Source organism: Pseudonaja textilis, chromosome Z, assembly GCF_049901715.1.
Source record: "Pseudonaja textilis isolate UNSWEBS1 chromosome Z, rPseTex1.2, whole genome shotgun sequence".
NCBI lineage: Eukaryota > Metazoa > Chordata > Lepidosauria > Squamata > Elapidae > Pseudonaja > Pseudonaja textilis.
Window position 1 is genome coordinate 105,274,684 of NC_142008.1, and position 16,552 is coordinate 105,291,235.

Here is a 16,552-nt window from a genome sequence, read left to right on the forward strand (position 1 = left end):
ATTGTGACCCAGTGTTGTGGTTCATCGACTGCCAGTGGAGATGGCAGTTGAGTCAGATGAGTCAGAGGAGATGGAGGGGGTGCCTGGGTTACCATCGGAGCCAGCATAAGGCTCTGAGAGCAGGAGTTCTCAAAGCCAGATGCAGAGCAGGGTCTATCTACACGTGAAGAGACAGCTGTTTTTAGGGCCTGAGCTGAGTGAGGAGAAGGAACAGCTGGGCCCTGTCCCAGATGCATGTGTGCACAGAGAAGTGAGGAGAGGACAGCAACACAGGACTGAGGGCCTAAGAGCTATCGAGGAAAAGAAGGAGACATTAACAAGCCCCTCCCTGGCTGGGATATAAGGAGGAGGGATGTGGGAGGCATAGTTGTTGGAGACATCCATTCATGCTCCAGAAGAGTTCCCTCTGGTGGATTCTTTGCCAGGATTTCCTTGCCACTAACCAGGTTGACCAGGACTCTTTGTATTGGGATTGAAGTTCTAATTGAGGCTTCCTGCAGGGAACTCAGAGATGGTTATGGCTTGTGAATCACCTATGATGTGTGCCCTTGGGCTTTGTCAGTGAATGCCGTGAATTCTTGCTTTTCTAAATAAAAAAGGTTTTTTCCTCACCAGTAGGCTGTTGAGTAGGGGTTGTGAAAGCTGGGTCAAAACATCCTGTCTGCCCCACTGGTCACATGATCTCATTTTGGCATTTGGAAACTGGCTCACAATTATAGCTGTTTAGAGCATCCCTTAGTAACAATTTTATGTCCCAGAAACTGGTGCTTCCTTTCAGTTTCCAGCAAAAGGTTCCCATTGCGACACTGGTTTCATTTAATAACTGCAGTGCATACTTGAGAAATGTGGTATTCACTTTGCAACTGCATGTTCACTTAATGACTTCTGTTAAAAAAGGTTGTTGAAATGAGCATGGTTATGTGATGAAACACTTAAAACTGGCATGATTTATAACTGTATGTCACTGTTCCAAGTAATGAACCCATTGAAAGCAGAACTCAAAGGCAAGTATATTCCTCAATTATGATCACAGGTGGAAAGCTGCTTGTATTTATTAAAGTTTATTTGTCTTTAGAACTTGAAACTGTCTAAAAGTTGCAGTAATCAGGCAGAAAGCTCTTTTAGAGAATGTATGTATGTATGTATGTATGTATGTACATATGTAGGTATGTAAAGAATGCTGTGTTATCATAACAAGAGTAACAGAGAACCTAAATAATCAAAGTAATGTTTATCATTTAATTAAAGAAAAAAATTGAAGTGTAGGAATACCTCTGATACCATTCAGCCCAAACTGAAATTGTTCCTTCAGGATTCTAGATGAAGTCATTGTTTGAATACACTTGGGAAATTGTTCTCTCAGATGCTACCTATATACCATTCTACATATTAATCATATTACTTCTCATCCATTATTTTTCACAGTCTATATATTGTACCATTTTTTATTTTTAGTCCATTGTAAACTGCAAAAGGGCAGAGGGCTTTTCTCTATATGTGGAGATTAGATTTCACATTAATAGTATAAAGATGAATAAAGACTTAAAAAGAACTTCATCCACCTTTATATTGTAATATACTGTAATATCCCTATTACATATTATAGTCTGCTATAGCATAATAGTATTAAAAACTTCTCTTCTCAATTACTTAATACAGATTCCTTTTCTAAAGAAAAGACTGCAAAAATGGAAAACAGATATTTTGACTACCTATAAGTACATTCCCTTTTAATCTATATAGAATTTTGCTTTTTTTTAAATGAGGCAAGAGAACGTCACTGGGCATTTTTTTTCTTATATTGACAGACTGATAAAGATAGAATATGAGAAAAGATGTCTAATGTAATATTAGTCAGCATTACTCCTCTACTCCTCTACTCATTGTAACCCTAACCCTAACCCTTATGCCACCAGACTTGAAATTCTAGACCTAGAAAACCTAGAACTATGCCGTCTTCGGTCTGATCTAAATATAGTATATAAAATCATACATTGCAATGACTTACCTGTCAATGAATACTTCAGCTTCAACCATAACAATACAAGAGCACACAATAGATACAAACTCAAGGTTAATCGCACCAAACTTGATTGCAGGAAATACAAGTTCAGCAACAGAGTGGTCAATGTCTGGAATACTCTACCTGACTCTGTGGTTTCTTCCCCAATCCCCAAACTCTTTAACCTTAGACTGTCTACTATTGACTTCACCCCTTTCCTAAGAGGTCTGTAGTGGGTGTGCATAAACGTACCAATGTGCCTACTGTCCCTGTCCTATTGTTTCTTTTATTTTTCTCATATGTACCCATTTCATGTATTCATAACTATGTATATACTTATTATCTTGTAAGTGATTGACAAATCATAATAAATAATAAATAAATAAATATAATGTTTATGTAAATCGTTTTGTTTCTAAAATGATTATGAATTAGATGAGGTTTTACTGTATAATATCCTGTATTGCATCTTTCCCCATAAAATCTCATTATGAACTCTGTATGGAAAACATTTAAACAGCAACTTTTCCCACACATACTTCTTTTTTCCATTAAGTCTGTGCCTGTGTGCAATGTGGGGGGAGGTGCATGTGTGCATATGCATACTGTTTTTCCAGAAAACTCTTTAAGGTATATAACTGACTTAACATTATACGTGGATATTTAAGGAGAGAACCCTTAATTGTCTCAGTTAAAAAATAATAGAAATGTATTGCAATTCAGCATGTTTAGTTTAAATTATCTTTTTAAAATCTTGCAAAAATATTCATTATTTTAAATTACTAAACGTTCTGTTTGTCAAGTACATAATAATTTTTAATATACATGCTTGTTTTTAAAAATCTTAATGATGACTGATAGAATATACAATTCATTTGTGCATTTGAGGCACAAATAATCCCCACCCTGCTTTTTTTTTTTTCATAAATAGACTAAAGTCATTTTGCACTTACAGGCTTTGGGTCTCTCTGTACTTTTTGCATTTTACTTATTTAGCTTTAGTTGCCATTAGCATTTTTTTAAAAATTGAATATGTTATTTTGTTGCTATCTATCCAGAGTCTATCAAGATTGGTGGAATAATAAATAAAATCCACTACATAAGGGAAATGCCTAGGATACTGGGAACTATATTAGTATTTCTATTGTCCCTCCCCCTCAACCCCACCATTTCTACATTATTGAAGAATCAGATTAGCAGAGTTGAAAGGATCTTGTAGGTCATCTAGTCCAACCCCCTGCCCAAACAGGAGACCCTACACTATTTCTGACAAATGGTAGTCCAATCTCAAAGATCATCTCAAAGATGTCGCTTGTTAATTTGCAAGTGACTGACAATGTCTTTGAACAAAGGCAGTAGGGACAGATAAAAATCAGCAATGAGGAACAACTGTCATGTCCTTTTAAATTTCTGCTAACTTAAGAATGGATTGATAAAACCTCATCTTTTATTAAAAAAAAAAAGTTTTATTCAGTTTTCACATATTACAGAAAAAAAAATTTTTTTTCAGTGAACAGCATGATTCCAGGTTAACACATTTCCATTACAAACTTGACTTTCATTTTCTACTCATCTTTCACATTTGATGACTTGTCTGGGTTGAACGAAATATATATAAACAATTCCCTTCTCCACTAGATGGCACTCTTCACTGTATTCAAAGTCAATTCTTTTTCTTTTTTCTGGCTTTTTTTCACCCATTCAAATTTTAAAGTTCCAATATCAATAAATCCTGGATAAAGATAATTTTTTCCAGATCTGTAGGAGATTTAAAATTTGGATTCAGATATTGGAAAACAACTGGAAATAAACATGCAAACATGCAAACTATAATGAGATGTGAACTGCTTGTGGAGAAGGCTTTGTTCCTGCGTTTGCTGAGTGAATTTGCAAAACAGAAGAAATAATATAAACGAAAGACAGAACAATAAGAAACAAGGGTGAAAAACAAAAATAATGCTTGTGTCAATCAACAACATATAATTATTAAAAGTCTGGCTACATGACAAGATCAAGATCACAAGAAGTTCACAGGTGTAGTGATTGACTGAAGGAATCAAAAAAAAAAAAAACCTCTCAAATGTTTCAAAAGTAAAGTATTGATCAAAGCAGTTAAGAATCTCATTATCCAGAAGCCTCCCACCAACTGTCTGCATGTTTGCTTTCTCATAATTGTTGAATAATGTAATGTAATAACGTAGCATAATAATGTAACAGGTTGCATATTGCAAAATAGCCATTACTGAAAGCAGAGAAAAATCTACACAAGCAAAATCAATAATGGAAAAGATTTGCATAATGCACCCTATCAATGCATCTTTTTGGTTTCCTATACATTTTGCCATCATCTTTGGGACAGTAACTGTTGAGTAGCAAATGTCAATGAAGGCTAGATAACTAGAAAGAAGAACATAGGAGTGTAAAAGTTATGTTCAGTCCTAATTATCAATATTATCAAAATGTTTCCTAATACTGTTGTTGTGTATATATTTAAAAATATAAAGAAAAGAATCATATGCATTTCAGGATTACTTGAAAGTCCCAAGAGTATAAATTCTGTAATCATGATCTGAGTTTCCATTGACAATTCGTCAATATCAGTAAGGCTTGCAAATGTGAAAAAAAAATGAAATTAACAGTTCATAGCTTTTAAAACATGAATAAATATTTGATATAATTTGTTCAATTGTTATAACATATGTTGAAATTATTATATATTATTTATTTAAAGTGTATTTTCTGCAGTGTATTCTGCAGTGAAACACTGATTTTTAGACTTTTTTTAATATTGAAAAATTGAGAAAGTCATCATAGAGAATTTAATATAAGAAAATAAACGAGTACTTCTCTTATTTAATAAAATATAATAATTCAGAAGAATATTGTTATGGTTTTGTCTAATACAGAGTTTATGAAATCCTATAACTAAGAGTAATAATAATAATACATTTTTTCTCTAACAATGGCTCATTTATGGTAAAATAAATAAATTAGTTTGTGAATGGCTTCCTTCATCTCTTTATTTTTCAGGCTGTACATAGTTGAAGATAGGTATAGAAATGCTTGAACATAGGTATAGAAATACTATATTCAGGGATGGGATTCTACCAGATCACACCTATTCACTAGAACTGGTTGTTAACATTCTAAGCAGTTTGGAGAACCGGTTGTTAGAAGAAATTACTGGCCTAATCCTGTAAGGAAGGCAGGAAGGAAACATTCTAGTGTTGCTTATAGAAACTGCCTCTCCGTTAACCCTTATTACATTCTTGGCAGGACTAGACTTCCTGTCTCAGGAACTTCTCTAGAGTTTTTTTTTCCCTCCTTTGCTGGTACTTTGCTTGTGTGGAGTGACCATTCAAAGTTACAATGGCACTGAAAAAAGTGACTTATGACCATTTTTCACATTTACAACTGTTGCAGCATCCCCACAGTCATGAAAGGCCAGGCAAGGAGATGCATGCCTCAATGTGAGTGATATTGAGTTGGTCACACCCAGCCAGTAACATGACCACCAAGCCATGTCCACCCAGTCACATGACCACCAAGCCATGCCCACCAACTAAGCCACACCCACAGAACTGGTTGTTAAAAAAATTGAATTACACCCCTGGGATTCAATTGGATTGAAAATGTTGATACAAATGAATGAGGATGATGAATTTGGTAGGAACAATGTATGTAGAATAAAGCTACAACAATAAGATGAGAATTGAAGGTAGAAAATACTTTATTTCTGTCTCCTGCTGGGTAAATATTCAAGATGTTGACAATAATATAAATGTAGGAAACAAAGGTGAGTAAGAAGGAGATAAAGTCAAAGAGAAAAGCAAAAAAAAAATGATATAATTGGAACATCCCCCATCACAAGACAGCAGCAAGGGGAAAGCTATTTCATAGCTGTAATGTTTTATTTGATTGTTCCTTCAAACACATAATTTCACCAAAAGGGCTATTTTTGCTGCCATACAAGAAATTCATAGCTCAATGAAACACTTCCGGTTGTCGGCTTTGCTAACAGCAGGGATTCGCCTTCTCTGCGATTCCTGCTGTGCTAGCCGCCTTGGTGCCTCCGATCCTGACGGATTTGGAGGCTAAGGCTGCCCTGTTTGGGCAGCTGAAGAGGGGGATCCGGACGGGGGTGAGGGCATCGCAACCCCCAGCCGGCAATAACCCCCTTTTCTCAAGACGGTTCCAGCGGTGGTCTTTTATGGCCACCATAAAGAAGCCGGCAATTGGATCAAGAATGCGCAGGAGGGAGAAGGAGTTTTCTTTTCTTTTTTAAAGAAAGTTTTTCTTGGTTGAACTGGGACCTTAAGGATATATTTAACACCTGGGAAAGTAATGACTTGGAAGCTATTGTTCCCGATTGATGTTTTCAGCTGCGAAGAAAAGTGACGAAAAGGGGAAGTTACTCTCCCTCCCTTATGGAATTAACAAATGGACAAGGGAAACCAGCCTTTTGGTAGAAGGTAAAACCTAAACTCCTTTGTTATACATGGGAAGGGAGAGGCTTGGGAAAACAAGTTCTTACTCTAAGACTTTGCTGGAGGAGATGCCTTGAAGATAAAGAGAATTTTTTTTCCCTAATTTGACTTCACCCCTAGAAGAGAAACTGTAAAAAGAAGAAGCTTTTACTCTGCCTGGATTGTTTGATGACTGTGGGACTTTGGGACGTTTGGGAACTGTTTTAAGCCTTGAAATAACTGATTGGTTTAAGAAGAGGATACAGAAAGAGAAGAAGAAACTTTAAAATGGCTCTTTCTCTTGATGAACTAAAAAAACAATATCTAAAAACAAAGAAAGAAGGCAAAGATGTTATGGAAGAAGCCCTTTGTTTCCTAGATATGGCGCTTGCTATGTGTCAGCAAATTAAACAGCAGCTGGAAGAAATCGAGGAAGAAGCCATTTTTAATGAACTAAGCGGTGTGACTAAGAAAGAAAGGAGAAAGAGAGGAGTGAAAAGGAAGGACTTAAGAAATAAAAAAATATTTATGAAAGAGAAAAAGAAGATGCAAAAACAACAGAATGCTAGAAAGCAAAAGGAAAGAGGAATGCAGAAAGGGGAAATTAAGAAGACAGAGGTTTTGAGAGGAGGGGGTAAAAAGTTTATGGGCTAAGAAGGAAAGGAAAAGGGGAAAAGGTTACAAAGATATAAGACAAGATGGAGATAAGGGATTTTTTTCAGGGATAATGGGTAATATATGGGTTTTTTTTTTTAAAAAAGGGGGGGATTCTGCAAAATACACATGAGTATTGTAATAGTGGTATTTGTATTATAAGTAGATAACCAGAACTTTTAAGATCTAATAAAAGGCTAAAATATCAAGGTATAACTTTAAAGGTTTAATAATGAATGATAATAAGCTTTAATAAAATACTAAAGGGAATGTTTAAAATATTAGTTTGAATATAGAGCTTAATGGACTAATGTGTTGATTGTTATGGATTTATTATTGTAGTATTGGTTTTTGAAATAGTAGAATGTACTAAGCAGAATCTGATTGGGATTTAGGTGTTATTTTAAATTTTAATTTAGGGGAATGATAGAAAGGCATCATACTCCGATTAGTTATTCCAGGGGAAACTATTCTTTCTTAAATTGGAAATGAGACAGATGTAAATGGAGAAATGGACAAAAGATATAAAAATATTTTTTTTTTTAAAAAAGCAAGATTAAATATATAAAACAGAATTAAGATGAGGCAAAAGTGGAGAGGAGCTATATAATAGATATAGAATGGTAAATAAGATGGGTAATGGTATATAAGAAAAGCGTGAATACAACTGAGTCCATATAAAAAGAGGTAATCTGGGGCCAAGTTACTTTCTAGAAGAAAGCTTTATGTTTTTTATGTCTGTGTTTTATGTGTGTGTGTTTAATTAAGAATTAAATAATAAAATCTCGGAAGAAGACTAGATGAGAATAATTATAAACAAGCCAGAGGGAAATATAAAGTTGATGACTGGATAGCAGATAAATCAGAAAGGAAATATGATTGAATAATGATTAAAGAGAAACAATGTGGAATTTGGTAAAGGGAATTTATGTGTTTATATGGAAATGGGATAAATTGTAAGTATGTGATATAAAGCAATATGTTACCTGCCTTGTAAGGATCTACAATGGAAAGAGGTTTTATGTTTTTAATGTTTAATGATGTTTTGTCTTGTTTGTTTGTTTGTAAAATCAATAAAACTTGTTTAAAAAAAAAAAGAAATTCATAGCTCAAGTTCCATCTAATAGCTGCCCGCAGAATTAATCCTTGGAAAATATACAGTATTTTATATTTTCCTAGCAAAGCTAGCAATTTTTATCATAAATATGAACATCTATTACTGTTTTAAGTAAAACAATTTCTCTCTTATTACACCATTGAACAAATATATATCTTATCTATACTTATACCTATTATGTTGTAAGCGATTGACAAACCAAAATCAAAATTAATTAATTAATTAATTAATAAAATATTCATTCCAAAGTGAATACAATGTGTTCAGTATCAAGAGATGGTTATATACCAAGTCAAATATGGATGAGGAGCAACCCCCAAGAGATGTAGGACATTTGTGGGATATATCTATATGAAAGTAGTAGGGAGGATTGAAAGGCTCTATTGTTTTCATGAGAAACATGACTAGATATAGATTTTCATAATATTATTACAAATATGTATAGATGATTTGCATAGGTATTGTCCTGCAATGAATGTAGGATTATACTTTGGAGATAAAAACTGATCCTCCACTCTTGACTCTTGGTATAGTTAGGGTGATATAAAGTAAACCAAGATCCTAAGAAATCAGCCCACTGAGAGACATGGGAACATATTTATTTACTTATTTTACTAATCAGTAACTAACAAAACTGTACTGAATGGTCGTATAACGAAGGATCTGACTAAGAAATTTACCAGTGGAGATGGATTTGGAAAACAGTCTATATAACCTCAATGAGTTCCTTCCCAACTAAAGAGGAAACATCAGTCAGATGTATATAGCAGAAAATGTGGCAGAATTAATAAATTATGAGATTTTGTTTTTATGCCTGTTTTTGTAATTTCATAATCTCATTTTTCTCTAAATTACACACACACACAAAATCTATCTATCATTTATATATACATACAAACACACACACTTTTCAGTTAATTCTTTATTGATAGGCCTGTTTATGGGCCTATCAATACCAAATGTCTAGATATGAGCCAAAAAATAACAGAGGAAGGGAAGAAAAAGAAACAGAAAGGAAAAGAAAAGAAAAGAAAAAGAAAAGAGAAGCTTTTAAATGAAAACACTTTTGTAACCTAAACAGAAATGAATTTATTCAGAAATATGTGAACAGTTTCAGATAAAGAAAAGAAACGCTTGTAATAGATTGATATTCATTGGTTCACTTGCTTAATAGTCAGGAGCTGTTTAATGGCTTCCCTTATTTCTTTAGTCTTCAGACTGTAGATGATTGGGTTTAACATGGGTGTAAAAATGCTATATTGTACAGAGGAGAGTTCATCCATAACAACTGAAGAGATTGAGTTGGGTCTCAGATACCGAAAGTAGCCAGTCACATAGAATAAAGCCACCAGAATGAGATGAGAACTGCAGGTGGAAAAGGTTTTCTTCCTAGCTTTTGCTGAATTCATCTTCAGGATTGTGATGAAAATATTGATATAGGACACTAGAGTAAGTGAAAATGCGAACATCCCAACTATGCCACCAGTAACATAGAACATTATATTACTTGCTGTGGTTTCAGTACAAGACAAGGCAAGAAGAGATGGAAATTCACAAGAGAAATGTCTGATAATATTTGGACCACAGAATTCTAGCTTCAGTACAGGTGCAGTATTTACAATAGCATATAATAATCCAGTTGTCCAAGCACTTCCCATTAACCATTTACAAAATAATACATTCATTGTTTCTATATAATGAAGTGGATTATGTATGGCAATGTATCGGTCATAAGCCATTGCTGTAAGAATAAATGCTTCTGCGCTACCTGTTAGAAGGATAAAAAACATCTGAGTAATGCATTTATTATAGGAAATGATTTGACCATTGAAGAAATTGAGGAGAACTTTAGGGACTGTAACTGAGGAATAGCAAATATCCAGAAAAGAAAGGTGACTCAGGAAAAAGTACATGGGATTTTGAAGATGACTACAGTTCTTTATTACCATTATGGTGACAATATTCCCCATTAATGTTATTGCATAAATGAGTGAAAACACAAGAAAAAGAAAGATCTGGACTAGAATGTTATATGAAAAACCAGATAGAATAAAGTAAGTTACTGTGGCATTCAGATTTTCCTTTTCCATTTCAGCAAACCACCATCTATAGTGTGGACAAAACATTACAATATTATACAATATAAACATTATAGAGTAAAACATATTACAAGTGTAGATAAACAAGGATGACTTATCTGAACAGAAATAAAATGTATCATATTAAATAATTAAAGGAATAATAAGCATGTAACCTTCAGCCAAAATTTAATATTCTTATTCCATAAAATATTTTAGTTATTCCATTGATGATATTTCAATCATCAGAAACTTATTAACCTAATCATTTACTTATTTAAAATGTGTAAACACAGCTTTCTTATCTTTAATCTTACATTGGATTCATGGCTCTTTTGATAAGTCTTTCATAAAAGACAACATGAGCAGAAATATATTTTGAAATTGTGATTGGTAGTGTGGAAGAAGATACTATTGCAAACTAAGGGCATATATATTGATGATAACTGGGAACATACTGAAAATGAGCCTTAATCATCTAAGAACTTGTTATCCAATCTTTACAAAGACATTTTAACATTTAATGGTGTTTATCTAGAAAGTGTTTTGATAGAGGATCTATACATATATATCACATAGCTCCTATCTTTTTCTTTATCACAGAGAATGAACTTGTAAGCATAATTTTTGTGATATTGAGAACTTCTGGAAGATAACAGTTATCTTCCTTACAAGCTGAAAGTGTTATTTATTCACCAGCTTTTCCTTCAGAATAATATAGCTGAAAGTAATACTAGAAACTATTTTTGATAACTATATTAGGATTATTTTCCTTTTGTTTTCAGGGAAATTCCTCAAAACTTTCCTTTTTATTCTTTTTAAAAGAATAAAAATAAAAGTATGTAGAACAATAAAACCAATTATATACTAAAACTTTTATGCCACTCTTTTTTTCTTGAAACATACACATATACTATAACCAAACTGAATGTTTTTGTTAGCAGTATTTCTTCTGCATCATTGCAAAATCATATGTAGTAATTAAAAATAAATAAATAATAAAAATAGTCTGTGTCTATTTTGTTATAACAAATGCATGGATTTGATGAGCCATAAAATAAATGCACATCATATAAAAAAGAATTGGAAAAAAAATACCTGATAGTCTTCAGAAAGGTTTGACTGCTCACTTAAATCATAAACAAATGTTATTTATATTGCTGGAATAAATGGTAAGGAGATCTCCTGAACCACAAAAACACAGAGAAGTGGAAAGACTTATCCCCAAAGATCAATTACAAGTGTGTGAGTGGGTCTCTTTGAGTAATTAGAAATAATTTAATCTAACTTGGTTACTTGTTAAAATTTCTACAATTGACTATTAGCAAATAACTTCTTTCTCAGAAGAGAAAGAAGAGAGATGTAGATTTTACATTACATCTACATTTACATTAGATTTTAAAGATAACATATAGGTTGGCATAAGGATTTTGATTTGAAAGTGTTTGTTCTTTGAAGATTGCATATACTGAAGAAGATGGAATCTCCAGTTTGTGGGTTCTGGCATGACTGTGACCTTGAGATCTAAATTGGCATAAAGAATTTGATTGTGCAATCCCTTTATATGATGTTGGACCTTTTGTGGAATAATTGATACCATTCTCACAAAATCCAAACTGTATACAAGTGCACTGAAAATTGGGAAGAAAAAAATATTTCAACACATCCCCTACCCACTCACACTACATACACTGCTACCATTGTTCCATATTAGATGTAACTTTTTATAAATAAATTTCTAAGTCAGGGAATAAATCTGTCCAAAGTTGAATATAACAATATTAATATAAGTATTAAGTATTAATTAAAAGGTGAATTTTCACTAATCATTAATTTGATACTTGAAGCCAAGAGAGCTGACTATACAGAGTAAGCAGCCAAAGCAAATAAACTTTAGATAGATTAGATAATTAGGTTTTATTCATTTTGATTAGTAAATAAAGTTGTAATATGTAATGCTACCAATACATTGCATCATGTAGCTTTTCATTCTTGACAATGTAGTAATAATTGAAATGATGTATAGAAAGTTCATTCATACCCTTTAGAAAATATTAGCAATAGTGGTACTCAAGAGAGCAATAGGAGTAAGAACATTTCATGCCACTTCTTTACATATATTTAATGATGGGATTAAAAGGACGTATGTGAGTCATCTAATTTGGATTTATCTAACAGAGAATGTACATATTATCTACTCTAAATACTTGAAATGGCATTCAAGAATACATATACATTATTTATAAAATAGTAATAGTTTAGTTCTTATATAAGAAAAATGAATTCTAACAACTATAAATGACTGTTAGTTGAAGCTTTAGTTTACTAAAGAAAATTGAACAAGAAACCTAGAATTTAACTGTCAATAAACAAAATAAGCAACTATCACTCAGCTCATGAAATACTAACATCATAAGTTTTGAATTGTCAAACTCATTTAGCTTTCTTGCTCTTCCACCCCTGCTACCTGAAGATCAAAGCAAAGGAGAAAATAACATTTTCTGCACTGATTTCATATTTTCTGTGCAACCAGATGAATGATAAAAAAGCCCTTATGTTCTCAAAAGTTCTAAGTCTGGACATCAGTCCTAATCTCTAAGAATGCTTTATCTTCCAAGACACACACTTTAATGAGACAGTTTTTGGGGGAAAAAAGCATATTCACTGAATATGAAAAAGATATGAGAACCTGATCACTGCAGACTTTTTAATCATCATATGACAAAAAATATTCCTACGGGGTTCATAATATGCATGTATGTATGTAAGTATGTGTTTGTGTGAGTAATAATAATAAATCCTTTTATATGTGGGTTGACCTATAAGAAAAATAAAAGAAACAATAAGACAGAGATGGTAGGCACATTGGTGCACTTATGCACGCCCCCTACAAACCTCTTAGGAAAGGGGTGAGGTCAATAGTAGACAGTCTAAGATTAAAGTTTTTGGAGTATGGGCAAGAAATCACAGTCAGGTAGAGTATTCCAGACATTGACCACTCTGTTGCTGAATAAAAAAATGGATAGCTTTTTTAAGAAGTAAGCACATATTCCGTCCGGTCCAATAGATAGAGATGGTTTTAGATTATGTAATGCTTTTTCAACATTGTCTTCTGTAAAATCGATATGTGTTAGATCATTGTAGTTGTCTGTGGTTTGACTAGGAAATACTGGGCATGATCCATTGCTATTTACAAATACTGAGCCAAAGAATGTGTTAAAGAGGTTGGCTTTAATAGTGTCATCATTGCAGTCTTTACCATTAGGTCCTTTCAGGGGTGGGATGGGCCTTGAGTCTTTTAGTTTGTTGTTTACAAAATTGTAGAAAGCGCGAGTAGAACTGGTGCGTAGAAGGTTTTCCTCTTGTTTAATGTGATAATTGGTGCATTCAGTCTTTATCTGGTGGCATAAATTTTTGTATCGGCTTTTAAAATTGGCAACATGATCAGATTTGTTTTTCCACCAAAGTGATATTTTTTTGGATTGAAGCTTCCTTATTGTTATGGGTAATCTGTTTTTTGTTTGTTTGTTTTGGCAGTTGTTGTTGGTACATATAGTTTGATGACTCTTTTGACTTCAAGTAAAAATATGTTGTAATGGTCTTCAACATTATTGCATCCAGTGAATAGAAATTGCCAATCAAGGGATGAGAGATTGTTGTCTATAAGATCATAGTTGCCTTTTTTGAAGTTATAATTGGGGATCACATCATTGTGTTGATTTTTGTGTGGACGTATGTTGAGACAAAAGTCAATCATGCTGTGGTCACTGTTGGAAAAGTGTTCTTTAATTTGATGAGTGATGATCAGTGATGACTATTCTGCCTGTTCTGTACAAATACTGTACAAGGCGGATAGATAAACTCCACAAAGCATCCATACAGTCTTTTTTATTGGTTCATCGGGCATCCTGTCAACTCACATTTATGATGAGGTTCTTCTTAATGTCCAATCCTTTGCATATCTGAATTGTGGTGTAGGAAGATAATAAGATATCAACCCCCATGATGATTGAAGCAGCCGCATAATAATGGCTTCAGGCAAGAGTGAGGGAGACCTCCCCTGACCCACCAAGGGTCAATTTAGTGACCAATCTGGATTACAGATGTGACCACATGACATGGACTACATTTCCCAGGATACCTTAATTACATTTACCATGCTTTCCCTTAAGGGGACAGCTCACAAATCCTAACTAACTATCCCAAATCCCATTAACTCTAAACTGCCTGGATAGCACAATCCCCTCCTGGAATTGTAAATTCCACTAACTAAGTAATGAGCAATTAACTAAGAGAAACAGTAAAGGGTAATACTAGCTGAATAGCAGATAACTATAGAATTAAATAAACAGTTAGCTACATAACTAAGAGAAACAGTAAATAGTAAAGCATCAAACAAAGCAAAGCATGTAAAGCTTGAGGTTCAATCTTCAAGTTCAGCCTTTCTCCGCAGCAGCACAGGGTCAGTGACCGGTCAAGTATAGAGCTTCTTGGTGCAAGTCTGCTGGTCACTTCTGGTGGCCTTTTAGGGTTGGAGCGGTACTCTTGCTTCCACGGTATCAAAGGGCATTGGGAAGCTGTTGGAAAGGGTATTGCGGAGGCATATGCCCATGTAGAGCATCTTAGTGGATGTCTGGTGGTTGTTGGCCATCACTCATCAATTAGATGAGTGATGACTAGACTCCTATCTGGATAATATGCTGCTTGATAAATATGTCATCTGATGGCAAGATGGGAAGTGTATTTATTAAACAAACAAACAAACAAACAAACAAATAAATGTATAATACTTTACTTAGGATTGAATCAATGAAATGTTCATGTCTATAGCTTTCCATCATGGCTTCTTCACCTCTAAAATATCCAGAAATGTCATCAGTTGCTTCCAATGTTTGGTATAGAATGATGGCTCCCAACGTTCCAGTTAAAGGTATATACTAACGTACTGCATAACATACTGCAGTACTCATAATGTACTGCACAATATATTAGAATTCTTATTTATTTTAAACATGCAATTCAGTTCTTACATAAACACATTAATATCTATTCAGAAATAAACATTTTTGAAAAAGTAATTTAAGACACATGCTATAAGATAAAATATGTTTAGAGATACATAAAAGAAAATGATTTTTTTAAAAAGATATTTAAATTAAAGTGCATGTTTCATAGTTTTTTTTATTCCCAAATAGAATGCATCTTATGTAATTTTGTTAGGTGGAGGTTTATTAGAACATCCCAATTTCTTTTGATTCAGACCATGTAATTCAGCAACACAAAGTTGCAAGCTTTGTTATTATGCATCGGTGAACTTTTGCAAATATTAAGAGCGTTGACTATTAAAGTATTCTATTCTATTCTATTCTATTCTATTATTACAAGGGTAAGTAATTTTCAACAGAATAGATCTGATCTCTTTGTTTTTCAGGCTGTATATAATTGGGTTTAACATTGGAGTTAATATCTTATACTGAATAGAGATCATTTTGTCCAGATCCATGAGTGATTCTATACTAGGCTTCATATAATGAATCAAACTTGAAATATAAAATAAGCCCGGAACAATGAGATGGGAGCTACATGTAGAAAAAACTTTCTGCCTGCCTTCTGGTGATTTAATTTTTAGGATGGTTAAAATGATCTAAATATAAGAGACAAGGGTTATAAGAAATGAGTCTATCAATACAGAAAATGAAGAGAATAATGTAATTAGCAAAGGTGTTTGCACATGACAAGGCCAAGAGAACTCACAAATATAGTGTCTAATTATAATGTTGCCACAAAATTTGAGATTTTTGCAAAGGAAATACATTTACCATAGAATAAAAAAAAAGCCAATTTTCCACAATTTTATTGCATATTTCTTTTTTCAAATATTTCTTATTATGCAGGCCACATATATAGCCATATATTGGTTATACCCCATTGCTGGGAGAACATATACTTCCAAATTAAAGTTTGTTGCAAAAAATCAAATCCAAAAAACACATATGGATAACTGATTCAGTAGGATTCATTAACTTGTTTATATACATCATAACACATGAAGTAAATTTACAATACCAACAGCAGATTCTTCCAACATGGTAGCAGTTACAGGCAAAACACAAGCAGAGGAGAGAGAACAGCAGAGAACAGTTTCAGTTTTGATTCAGGGTTGCAGACTAATTTGCAGCTTCATAGTTCAGAGCTTAATACAGAGCCATGCCCAGACTCCTTCCAGTTTCAGTTT

General features: G+C 33.4%; 1 protein-coding gene and 1 pseudogene across 1 annotated transcript; both read right to left on the reverse strand.

Annotated features, from left to right (window-relative positions):
* Positions 1 to 9,390: 9,390 nt before the first annotated feature.
* LOC113451070 (olfactory receptor 5BS1-like) lies at positions 9,391 to 10,329 on the reverse strand. Its single transcript, XM_026722434.1, has one exon. It carries the CDS (start codon positions 10,327 to 10,329, stop codon positions 9,391 to 9,393), a length of 939 nt encoding a protein of 312 aa, XP_026578219.1.
* Positions 10,330 to 15,679: 5,350 nt separating this feature from the next.
* Positions 15,680 to 16,246, reverse strand: LOC113451071 (olfactory receptor 8J3-like; annotated as a pseudogene).
* Positions 16,247 to 16,552: the final 306 nt, after the last annotated feature.